General features: G+C 37.8%; 1 protein-coding gene across 1 annotated transcript; it reads left to right on the top strand.

Annotated features, from left to right (window-relative positions):
• Positions 1 to 3288: 3288 nt before the first annotated feature.
• On the top strand, positions 3289 to 12286 carry kcnk2a (potassium channel, subfamily K, member 2a). The gene is made up of 7 exons (XM_017418683.3): positions 3289 to 3473; positions 3959 to 4049; positions 5433 to 5550; positions 6184 to 6344; positions 7608 to 7794; positions 7895 to 8034; positions 10235 to 12286. Exons 1-7 carry the CDS (start codon positions 3325 to 3327, stop codon positions 10550 to 10552), a joined length of 1164 nt encoding a protein of 387 aa, XP_017274172.2. The 5' UTR covers positions 3289 to 3324; the 3' UTR covers positions 10553 to 12286.
• The last annotated feature ends 1183 nt before the right edge of the window (positions 12287 to 13469 follow it).

Genomic DNA, 13469 nt, shown 5'->3' with positions numbered 1-13469 from the left:
GCATGACCCGATAAAGCAACTGAAAAATGCTGCAATTACTCTGAGCAAACTTAACACTGCATCTACAGCACGCCACCATTTTCTGCCTTTTCGCTTTCAGGGTGTTAATTAATCTGTGAATGGCGGTATGAATCATGAAATCAGCAGCTTTCACCTCAGAAAGCTGCCAAATTTGGTTTCAATCAGGCGAAAAAGAGCTAAACTGGACACTGATTGCTTGCAGAGCAGCAAAGAGAACCATAAGCTGGACCTTTTTTTCAAGCTTTCATTATGAATGTGCTGTATTCCTCACTATTCGTTGATTTTAAAGGCTCCACACAAATAAATCTGGTTAAATCCCATCTGCAGATCTCATCTTGCTTATAACAAAAACAAAAGCATGTGAAAAAGATCAATTTGTGTAGCAACAGGGCTGCGAAGATTTGTTGTTTATTCTTTATTCTTCCTCTCTCTCCTTAAATAAGCTGAAAAAAAATAAAGTCTGGATTGAAATTGTGGTCATAGTGATACGAGTAAACATCCGACAGCAAACAGAATGTGTTAGATTTCAGGAATTGAGTGTGATAATAAAGTATCTGAAGGCTGGTTTACTGCTCCTGTCCTGGTTAAACATTACCAATTATTACTGCTGCAGACACACAGAAAGCCTCTGATTAATCTCTGGGTTCTAACTCTTTCCACTTTGATTTTTCCATTGAAAGGTACTTTTGCTGACTTGATGTACACACATGTTTTATATAAAAGTAATACTGTTTCTAATAGGAAAAAAATAAACAGAAGATGGCCCCTGTTTCCATTTTCAGAGCTGCAGTATAAATAAATGTTTTTTCTTTGTTTTCTGGTTTTAATGTAGTCCAAGCTATTGCTGTTTTTTTAAGTAAACTAACTTATTAGGGAATATATATTTATACGTATATAATACTGTGACTTGGAGCAGTCTGACTAACAGCTGCATGCACTAAAAATTCCTTGGTCTCTCATCTATAAAAAGCATAATAAAAACCATCTTCACTTTGTTTTGCTCTCATCTTCATTTTTTGTCATGTCATAGATACAGTACTCTGCAAAAAACCCTTTAAATTACGCCTTTTTTAAAAATACTTTACTTCCCAATAGTCAAATTTTCTTGTAAATTTTAAAGTGGTGTTGATTAATTGTCCTGGATTTTTTAAGTTTTTCTTTTTTTAGGATTTTGGATTTTCTATCCAGCACCTGATCATGACTGCCTGTTATGCAGTGTGTGCTTAAAAAATCAGGATACTGCACAAGTGGAAGATAAAAAACAGTGGATGAACAAGCTGTCTGAAAGTCATGCCTTTTTAAGAAGCAAAAGAAAATCACACATGATCATCTGTTGCCCAGTTTTCAGCTAATAAACACTAATTTCTGTCTGTTAAACTGTCTCATCAGCTGAAGAACCATGGATGAGTGAGAGAATAATAAACTTTTATTTAGGGCACCATTATGGAGATAAAACTTGGAGCCTTTTGCTTAATTACTGCACGACTTTAGTGAACTTTTCCAATCCTGTAGAGGGCCTCACTGGTTCCCCAGGTTGGGGGGGCATCTCTCTGTGCCCTGGACACCCTCCTCCTCCTCCTCCTTCCTCTCCGTAATATTCCACTGCTCCATCCGTGCGCTCAAAAGCCAGAGCGCAGCTGAGCGCACGGATGCTGGAGAGCTGAGACAGGACAGAGGCTCAAAGAGGGAGGGACACAGTGAGAGGAAAGCGGGGGGAAAGCTCTTTGCTACAGCAGGCGGAGGGGATACAACCACCTTCCTCACGCAGCAGGATCAGAGCCTCGATCAGCAGTGAAAGTCGAGAAGAGAAGCAGAGGGAAGACGGAGCGCCGGTCCAACCGCCCTCCTCAGCCCACCAGAGGAGGAAAGATTCCCCTAAACGCAGTGAGAGCCTCGGATGAGGAGATCAGGAGAGCCGAGGGCATTGGATAGCCAACCCTGACCAGTAAGTCTGCAGTTTTACACTGAAAATCACATTTTATTTATGAAAAGAAAACATCCCAGAAGCTGCTGCAGCTGTTGGAATTACAAGTGTAACTTCATGCAAACAGGTGATTTCATGTCACATATATTAATATTCTTTTCAACTCAGTTCTGAAGATTTGACAAAAACATGTAATTTAGAGCCTCTTGTAAGACTTTTTTCCTCCTCTGAATGTTCATCTTTAACTTTAGCAGCTCTGTTGGAGCAAACTTCACCAACAAGTCATCTGTGTGACAATTAGAACAAGATTTTGAGCCCCTCTTTCATTAAAGAGTCACAAAACAGATCGATATCATCTTTGCAAACCTTTAAAGATACGTGTTCATGTCTAACTTTACATTTAAAAGAGAATTTTTCTGCTTGGATTACTAAGAATTTCAGATTGGAGAGAAACTTAGTCTTCAGATCACTGATGTTTGGAAAGAGGAAGACTCTGTATTAATGCAGAACAGTTTAGTCAAACCTCATGTGGAGGTTTAGTTGAAGTTTTACTTTTGTGTTTTTGCTCTAATTTGTTTATAATAAAGACTGATTTTATGAAGTGAGATAGAGGAGACACAGAGGAGAAAAGATTTTCCTAAATGCACTCAGTTGGTTCAGTTTGATTTCAGATTACCTTCTTTAGAATATATACAGAATATCTCTGGCTAGAATAAAAAAATTGAGAATTTTACTACAACAGACCGCAGCTCTAAAAGACACAAAAAGATTAACTTATTTTCATTTTTCACAATTGTAGTAAAAGGACACATAAACTAGTATAAAGCCATATTTAATTAAAGTCATGCCTCTTACAAGAAGAAAAGACAGAAATGAAAGTTTGTTTTTAAGCCTAAATGCACTCTTTTTTTTTTTTTTTCAAATATTCTTTACATTCTTTCATTTCTGTGGGAACATAAAACATAAAAACGTATTTAAACATCTGAGTCCAAGTCAAACCAGCATCTTGTCCTTCATGTGTCCACTTTAGTGACTTGGACTCAGATGTTTAAATACTTCAATTTTTAATGTTTTATGTTCCCACAGAAATTAAAGAATGTAAAGAATATTTGAAAAGAAATAGTGCACGAACATTTATTTTTATTTAATTTCCCCCTGATGCAGTGGCAGCTCCTGACTTATTGGACCCCAAATCCGCCACTCACAACACGAAGCCCCGCCTCTCCTTCTCCACAAAGCCAATCACACTGAGTCCTCGGGAGGAAAGGGAGGTGAGAAATTAAAAAGTAATGAAGTAAAAATGTCAACCTAAATCTTTTTTTTTTTTAAAGTCCTGTAAAAAATTAATAAATATAGCCTTTTGGACCAGTCCTGCATGTATGTGGCTTCATTTAACAGCTGAAGTGTTTCAGGTCATGATAGTCACAGTGATGAAGTGGAAAACAGTGACGGCCATCTTCCTTTTGGTGGTTCTGTACCTGGTGATAGGAGCTGCGGTTTTCAGATGCCTGGAGCAGCCTCATGAGAGGTAGGAAAGTTGAAAACATCTGCTGTTTATCTTTTACCCATCATGCCTGTGTCATCCTGTCCACCTGTACTTCGAGTCGCCTCGTGCTGAAAAGTGCTATATAAATAAATGTACCTACCTACCTACCTACCTACATGTAGGTGACATTTTCATTAAGACGTTAATGTGGATTTTAACATAAGCTTTAATACTATTGATCATAGAGCACTGGTAAAAGCATAAACCCCCTCATTTATGTGGTATTAAAATAAAACTTTGTTGGGTCAAATTGTAATGATCCGCACTAATTAGAACCTATATTCTTCCAAAAATGACAAGTTCGACCTGAACAATTTAAGTGGTTTTAATGTTTTGGCTTATTGCCTACAGGGATTCCCACAGATTTTTAACCCAATCAGCCCTCGTCACTTTAAACAAACTTTTCTGTCAACAGCTATCTCTGAAAAGTCCTTAGAAAAACAGGGATTTCCTCTTCCTTCTTTTAGTGCCCAGCGTTTAGCCATCCTGACCCAGAAGTTGGAGTTCCTGTCCCAACACTCCTGTGTCAACCAAAGCCAGCTGGAGGAGCTTGTCAAGGTGGGATCTGTCTCCAAATATCCTCATATAACAAAACCTTTCACAAAAAACGGCAGTGCATGAGCTCTCAGTGATCCAGGTCAAGAAACGTGCCATTTAATGGCAGAACAAGTCAATGTTTTAAAGCCTAACAACATGATATTTATTGTATGCATGAATTTGAGACTTTTGAAGACCTTTTCATAAAAGGTGTTTGTGCTGCTGGAATATTTCTTCATTTATTATTTCTTTCACCATTCTTTTCGCCTCCATTTTTTTAAACTTTCGGTACAAATTCCACCAATCCCGACTTCCTGAAAGCTTCAGGACGTGGTTTTATAACTCAACAATAATTTCACAAAGTGCATCCTCTGATATAACAAAAGAGGCTTTCTGTTTATTTGGTAATTTCTTACTAAAGGTTGAGCTGGAGTCTAAGTTTTGTCCAGTTTTTGGGGATCTGTCTATGCCACTAAGGTGATCTTTTTATCATTCCATAAACCATCTGCTTCTTGATATAAATTTCTGCCATCGTATAATAAGTGACAGCTGTTTTACTGTTATCAAGCTGCCATGAATGTTGTCAACTTTACTTTAGGTGGAATTTGGTGTTAAACACGTAATTCACTCTCTGTGCAAATGCAAAAAGTTTAGCTGCGCACCTCTGTCTTTAAGACCTATTTGTGCAGTTAATATGGCCTAATTCTTTAAAAACAGGAATATTTTATTTCATGCTACTAGTATCTTCAAAAAGCTGAGTGATAAGAGTTCATAGAACAGTTTTTAGTTTTTCAAAGACAGAAACTCCTGTTTCATGAGCTAGTTTTACTGTTTTATTAATATTGTCTATGAGGAGGAACAGTAAATGAGTAAATATTATTCTACTCTAATGATTTCAAAGCAGATTTTGACAAACTTCTAAAGGAAAAAAGGTAAAAATTTACGAAAACTACTACAAGTCATGGCAAACCGCTGTTTATATTTAGAGTTCACAGAACTAGAGACCCAATGTGGGAGGTGTTTAGTCAGACCTGCAGTTTTAAACGTGACAAGCTGATCCTGGTGCAGAGTTTTCAGCACCACGGACAGCTTCGCCGTCACAGGAGGAAGAAGAAGAGCAGCTGAGGCTCAGAGAGCGTTTCTGTTGTAAGTTCACCCCTGATGGTCGCCCCAATCCCAGTTCATAATGAAAAAGATTTTCCGATGGCGTTCTCACTAACAGCTCCAGTAATCTGCCTCCCTTACTGTCATTTCGAGCCTTCATCTTTTATTCAGCAGGCAGACATCATCACATAGAACCAGTTGCCTCGAATCATTCAGAGTAGTAAAAAGCTATACAGGTTGTGTTTTTCAAACCAAGTTTGAAAGTGCATCTTATTTTCTATTTTATTTTACACTCTCCAGCAAGTTGTGTCTGCCATCCGATCAGGCGTGAACCCTGCAGGATCGCTGGCCAATCACAGCAGCCTGTGGGACCTGAGTTCTGCCTTCTTTTTTGCTGGGACCGTCATCACAACCATTGGTACCAAACACACGCCCAAACAATGTCCGCTTCCAGCTGTTAGTAACATGCCGGTGACGACAATCTGCTGCTGTGAAAAGAGACACTTCTTTTGGTCATTTCTTTGATTCCTAGACAGTTGTCTTATTTAGTTTGATCTTATTTGGTTACAAAACGTTGGTCAAAACCTGTGGAGGTGTAAAGACCAGTCAGATTTTCACCTCCTCACAATTAAATACGACAGCATTGCTGTTCAAACTGCTTCTTCGTGCAGCTCTTGCAGCTGTTCAGCACTGTTTTATTAAAAAATAAAAAAAAAGTTTGCAACCAGTTTTTATGTGCAGATGTTCTCTTACTAGAATAACTAAACCGGTTAAAAGATAAAATGCTCGTTTAAGTTTTCTCTGCTTTTCTGTGTAAAATGACAAAACTCTGTGCATTTATTCATGATCTTGTACCAACCAGCAGCGTCCCACATGCATCCTACATGTTCAGATTTTTAAGCAGATATTATGACACAACATTAGAACAAAATCAAGCAAAGTTAGAGGAAATCGCTTGTAGATTTGCTCTTTTAGTTTTCTGTAATCCAGAAAACTTTTCTGTAATGCTCATGCATTTTCTTGTCTCGTGTTTTGGATTTGGTCTCTGCAGGTTTTGGGAACACTTCTCCACACACTGAAGGCGGAAGAATATTCTGTATCGTTTATGCTCTGCTGGGAATACCCCTGTTTGGTTTCCTTTTGGCTGGTGTAGGGGATCAACTTGGCACCATCTTTGGTAAAGGCATCGCCAAAGTGGAGAAAATGTTTGTGGTGAGTTTGTCTTAAAACACATGCAGGTCAGACACACAGAAGTTAATACGAATCTATAAGCAAAATATATCAACAAGATAACACCCACTATACTAAATAAAACGTTTAATCTGATGTAACTGTTAAACTGTGAAATAATGTACTGTAAATACAGCATGAAGTACGAATAAATCTCAAAGAATACCTCCTCTGAGGAGGTACTCTTTTATTCTGGCTTTGTTATGTCGAATCTTCACCTCAGCCTCTGCTGACAGTGGTGGGAAAATTATTACTGCGTAACCACGATTTAATGGTACGCTGCCACAAGAGCAATAAGTCATGGCTACAAGCTGATAAGTTAATAATGGTTTGAAAGGACAGGAAAGCCTGCAGGCTGAGTCACTTTTTATAGATCCCAGCACGATATATCACCCAGTACAAGAAGAAGAAGAAAGCTTCCAGCCAGAGTAAAGATGACTACAGAATCCAAACTAAATAAATTATTTGGTTTAAAGTTTAGGATTTACACTCATTAAAATTCTAAAACTGAAAAAATTTTATATTGCTGTAATTGAAGATATTAAAGAGTACTTAGGTTGTTTTTCATGTTGTAGTTTTCTTAGATGAGACAAACTTTACTTCTAGAAACAAGCTTGTAGATCACCAGTAAAGAAATCTAAAACAAACACAAAGGCTGAGTCCTTAATTAATTACCTTTGTGGTCTTAAATAGAAAAAAATCTGACATACCTGCAGATACAGAACAGCCCATTGGTACTTGTTGCTGCTTAAACTCTTTGTTTCAATTGAAGCAGGAGGATATTTTCCTGCAGTTTTTACAATCTGGCTTAGTTTCTGATAAACAAATGATGACATGGTGTCATTTTTATGTGTAGCTGTTCATTCCAGATGTTTCAAGAAGAGAAACTTGGTAAGAACCAGAAACTGTAAGGGAAAGTAATTACTTTGTGGCATCAAGTTGCTGTAGAAAAGCACACAGCAAGAACAGGTATAGTTATTTAATTGTCAGAAAAACAGTCAAAGCTAAAAAAAAAAAAAAAAAAAAAAAAAAAAATGAGAGAAGCCTGAGGACTGAAAGTCTCTAAGCAACTACTACTGAAAAAGAAAAATCCCTCACCATAATACTATAGCTGTGTCATTAAAAGTCTTTTCATGCCTTAATTTGTGTACTGTTGGTTCCAGTATATCATCTCATGATGTGACAGATAGGCTGTTTTTAGACCGTTTCAGATAAAAAGCCTCTGTTGTTGTTTCTCCCCTACAGCGCTGGGACATCAGTCAGACTAAGATTCGAGTCATTTCCACGCTGCTGTTTGTTCTCTTCGGCTGCTTGCTGTTTGTGGCGCTCCCAACAGCCATCTTTAAGCACATCGAGGGCTGGTCTGTGCTGGAGGCCCTTTACTTTGTCGTCATCACCTTGACAACGATTGGGTTTGGAGACTTTGTGGCAGGTGAATCAAACGCAGACGCGCCTCTCTACACCTGTTGTGTTTCCATGCATCATGTGGACATGTCTCCTCATTGTCTGTCTATCTGTCTGTCTGTCTCAAGGTGGCTCAGACATCGAGTACCTGGACTATTACAAACCAGTGGTTTGGTTCTGGATCCTGGTGGGACTGGCCTACTTTGCAGCTATCCTCAGCATGATAGGAGACTGGTTCAGAGTTATCTCCAGAAGGACAAAAGAAGAGGTATGTTAGTTTTAATCTGCTGCTTTACTCAGAAGTTCTGCTTTGCTTCATTTTCTCCTATTTATTTAGTTTTCCAAAACACGTTTTCATCTCATTCTCCCCTTCTGTCTTTCCTCGTCTGCACCATACGCAATCTATAAAAGTTTCTTTTTGTACCACACATGAATTTTTACCCTCTGTTTAACTTTGATTTAATGACATGACTGTTGTCTAATACAATTACCTCCCTGCCAAACAAATAAACAGACAATAATCCCCTCTAGAGGGAAAGAAAACCCATTTAGGCAACAACTGATGAAGTTTGAAAGTTAATATATACCCATGCTAAACATAACACAGCTTGTAAAAATTAATTTAGCATTTCTGTAGAGGAACATATGGATGTTTATATATATATATATATATGGAGCTGTTGCCATCTGATAATTGGATTTCAGCTGTGAACGTGAATAAAGATCACTGATTTATTTTAGCTGGTTCTTCACAGACAAACACAGTGACAGGACTCTTCGTCTGCATTAGTTAAACAGGATTAAATGAGCGTTACCAGGCTTCATCTGCAGCTGAGGTGATGTTTGATTACCTACATGTGTGTTCCCATGCTGAGATCACCTCAGCAGCTGGTAAATGTGTTATTATTGCCAGTCTCTGTGATGTATTTAGAAATAAACCCACGGAAGCAGAATTGTTTGTTTTTTGGCTTACCTTGATATCAGGGTGGCTGCCGAGACCTCATAACAAATTAAAATATACTGAATTAAAGCCCCACTTAAACAAAGTTAAAATCTTTGAATGAAAACAAAATCAACGCTTATTGTTTGATGATAAAAACTAAAACTGATGCATCAGGCTTTTGTAAAAAGTGGCCTCCGTGTTATAAATATTCAGGGTTTTCTCTCACCACAGCAGTGACACAGAACGGATCAGGAGCTGAACTTTGGCGGAGTTGATAAACAGACCTGGATGAAACTGTGTTTTGCTCCATTTTATTAATGCACTGGGTGCTCGTGTGTCACAGCAGTGTCTGACTAATTATATATATATATATATATGAAATAAACCAACTTAGGATTTAACATTGCCTGCTTTTCTGATTTTTTTCTATATATGGATAAAACATATTTAGCATGACAGAAAAATATTAATCTTGGAGAACTAATCGGCAATATCAGTTAATTTATTTCAACTTGATTAATCACATCGATATTTTTACTCTTCAGCTTTATAATACTGATCATAAGTAGTGCATTCACTTGTTTTTGCAGCATAATGCTCATTGTTACAAATATTATCAAAATGTGAATTATTTAAGATTCATTAACTTGCTGGTAGGTGATGTGTGGTGGAGTTTAAGATGCAGATTCATTGTTTTAATGTGATTTATTTGACTTCCTGGTCAGTAACATTGTCCCTCTTCTCTTCACTCATGCTGTTTCTTTGCCTTTAAATGTTAAATAAAAAACATTTGCAGGCTGATGACTGCAGGGAGAACTTTGTTTTACTTCTTTATAATAGTATTAGCTAGTAATATTACAGTCAGTTGGTACAATGGTTGGTATATTATTAAACTTCAAACCTGAAAGTTAAACAAAAACAGAAAATTTGAGTTTTTAGATTATTCTTTATTGTAAAGTGTTATATAAATCAATATTGCAAAAACTCTTTTTCCCAACTTAGTTGTGTATTTAAAATGTCAAGTGTCAGAAATTAAACGGGGGGAGGAGGAGTAATTCAGTACAAATGATTCAGCCTTCCTTGTGTCTTACACTTTGTCCCAAAACTAACATTTCTAAGGACTTTTAGTTCATCTTATCCCAGCGGTCCTGCATCCTTCATGGCACGAGCCCATACCAGTACACACACCCACACCCTATAAACATGGCATGAGCTGAAATGGCTCCATGTCTGTGAATCCATTCAGATCATCAACATATATTATATTTAGACACAAGACAGAAGCTGGAAGCTGAATCCAGGAAGAACGAGCGCCCCCCCCCCTCAGGACGCAGACTCTGGCTCCAAAGAGCAGACATTTTGACTTCAGTTTAATCAATCCGATGGTTCAGACTTATTTTGTTTTTCTATTCAATCTGGAATCATTCGGTTTTTATGTGTCGATTTTAGTTGTGATATATCAACAGACCAAAAAAGATCAGTCGTGGTGAAGTAAATCTGAAATCCATCTGCGTCTCTTTTGCAGGTAGGGGAGATCCGAGCGCACGCAGCAGAGTGGACGGCCAATGTCTCCGCAGAGTTTAAAGAAACCCGCCGTCGTGTCAGCGTTGAGATCTACGACCGATTCCAACGAGCCGCATCGATTAAACGCAAACTGTCCTCGGAGCTGGGATTCAGCTCAGCGCCTGAACTCACTCTGCCCAAGAGGACCATGTCGGTCAATTTCAACGACGAGCGAGAGAGGAACGAGAAGGAGAGCACGCTGCAGGACTTGACCACACCGCTGGTCAGAAACGGAGGGTTGCTCATGAACGGACTGGACCCTGAGAGAGGGGAGCACTGAACAGATCCTCCAAAGGCCTTAAAACATTAAAATGATTAAATGATCGTTTGGTAGTTTGTGACTGAAGCAAAGTCGTCTTCACCCCTCTTTATGGATCCAGGAGGAGTCGAAGTCTTGTCTTCAGCACAGTTGGAACTGACTTGTCCTTTCGCCATTCTTGTCCCACCAACGAAACAAAGAGCCTGAAGAACCTGAAGCCTGCAGACGTAGGAATGACATTTTGAGCGGACAGTACAAGTAGAATCATAGTATTCAGGAAGCCGGAAAAGAAACCGAATGTTTGTTTGTGGCAGTCCAGAGTTTTATATTCTAACAATTTATGAGTTTGTTATTAACCCAGGGCTGTTACATGTTGCTGTTTTTCATCTCACAACCAGTCTCAACTAAAACAGTTTAAGACTTGTTATCTGTATTTTGGGATGTCATGATATCAGAAATGTAAAATGTCTCTCTGATGGAGAGAATCTCTGGAACAAGCTCCTATAAGAGAAAAGTTTATGCAATTTTTTTTACCTGAAAAAAAAAAATACACATTCTATCTCCACTAAAGTAAATTTGAAACATATTACATTTACAATATTGTGCAGTAAAACTTTTATCTGACTTTTATTATTATTATTATAATAATTGTTTACTCCAGCAGCTCAGATTGATTTGTTTTTTCTGATTCTTGTCATTTTTTTACAGCAGAGTTGCTTAAACATTTGTGATCACAACAACAGCAAACCTTTACGAGAAAGCAGCTTTCTTATATCCTCTTTAAAATTAATTATTATGTGTTTTGATTGTATGAGCTGCTGGTTAATTTAGTTCAACTCTTTGTTGCCAGCAGCGTGTAACACTTATTGTAGACGTGTCAGCTCGGATTGTTCAACGCGTCACATTATTTTTAGAAACTCAGCAATTTTTTTTTTCAGAGAATGCTCTGAACTAGAGGATGATTGTGATCATTGTGATTATTTTACAGTCAAATCCATGTTACATATCTGCTGCTTTTAGTTATTTTTACAGCATCCTAACAGTGTGAGTTTTATATACTTATTGCACTTTTCAAACATGCCTTGGATTCTGGATGCATTTAGAGGACCGAATAAAGATTTGTTTAACCCACGCAGTGCCTCGGACCACTTATAATACTGCTTTGGCAACAGAAGAAACATTGTTGTCTGAACAGGTAAAATTAATGTTCATTGTCATGGGGAGCTTGCACCTTTCTCCAGGTGACACTAAACGAAAGGCGGGGCCACAGAGAGGGAATTGAGACAAACAACCATTCATAATCTCACCTAGCAGCAGTTTAGCGCAGCCAGATAATCTAACATGCATGTTTTTGGACTGCGGGGGGGGAAACAAACAGCCATCCAGAAATAACTCAGCTGGGAATCGAACCTACAACACACCAGTGCTAACCAGCCGCTCCACAGTGCATCCCTGTTTCTACTGACAGACAGACAAACTATCTTTTTTTTTTTAATTCAACACTACATGCATCATTACAGTCTGTTCTTCTCCAGATGTTTGTTCAGCCCAGAGACTTAACGTTCACACCGGTCCGTTAACTGTGTCGCTGGTCTTTGATTTGACTTTTGATTTTACCAAATAAAAGCCTGTTTCTAAACACATGATTGAATAAATCTGATAACATGGAGTTTTCTCATATGTCCAGAGGAAATTTGCAGGGACTCAGAAAGTCTTTGTGTGGCAGCAGTCTGTTATGGAAAGATAATATTTAGTTATTTGTCTTTATTAGTTGTGACAGAATTGCCAGAGAGAGTCTGTTTAAGTGTTGATGGACCGTTAGTGATAAAGCTCTTCAGCTCTGATAAATCCTCGTCCTCATCCCTTCTTAGATAAGCTCTACCTGCGTAGAGATTTCTCTTACTATATTAAGGCAGATATTTTCTGTGACTTGGAACACTCCTCATCCATCCATTTCTGCTCGTAATTTCTTATAAAAGATTTGGTTAAAAAAAATGAACAATCTGGGTTTTTCTGTCTCGGTTATTATTTCTGCCCCGACATAATAAATTACGTCTTTCTTTATTACAGTTTGTGTCACTGTCTTGCCGAGGAAATTAATGAGAAGTTTCACTGTGAGGCTAAACTGTATAAATGTTATCAGAGACGCTTCTTCAAACATGTTTTTAGTTCCGGTGAGGAGAAGAAGAGTTTACACAAATCAGGTCTAAAAGATATGAATAATGTATCAACTAATCTAAAAGTTGACATGTTTATCTCTATTGCTGAGAATTTTTATCTCTAATTTTATCTCTAGTTCTCTTAAATTGTCGCCACATGCAAATATAAAAATGTGAATGTATATCAAATTTTTCCCCAAATAAAATCAAGTTGTTTTATTATTATTTAACTTCACAAACACCTAAAATCATAGATTTACAAGTGTCTTTTTTTAAGATTATTGTCATCTTAAACAACTTCATGTTCCTTATTGTTCTTTGCTAATGGTTCATTTTTTAGATTAATGAGGACATCTCTGATTGTAAGGATGTAATCTAGTGTTTAATGTGGACGTGTTGGAGCTCTTATATTGGATGTGATGCTGTTACATCTTTAATGAGACGATAATTCAGTCACACCCAGAGTTACTGGATAACAAGTTCAGATCATTATCATCTGTAGTATTATGTATATATATAACAGAAATACTCTAATATGCTTGAACATAATCACTTGAGTGTAACCTGATTTTCTCCTTATCTGTATTAAAGCAGTTCCAGCACAAATGTCTGGGTTTCCTAGAAAATTCCTATAGCTGCTCTGTATTCTTTATGGTCCCAGCCGGCCAATTTGAGCTGACGTGTTTTACTCTTTAATGAGAAAAAGCCTCAGCAAACACACGGCTCATGCTTCTGTTTGAGCACGACCACCAGGCTTTCCAAAAGCAAACAGCTTTGGT

The sequence above is a fragment of the Kryptolebias marmoratus genome, linkage group LG15 (genome assembly GCF_001649575.2).
Source record: "Kryptolebias marmoratus isolate JLee-2015 linkage group LG15, ASM164957v2, whole genome shotgun sequence".
NCBI lineage: Eukaryota > Metazoa > Chordata > Actinopteri > Cyprinodontiformes > Rivulidae > Kryptolebias > Kryptolebias marmoratus.
This window is presented reverse-complemented; position numbering and strand designations above follow the sequence as displayed.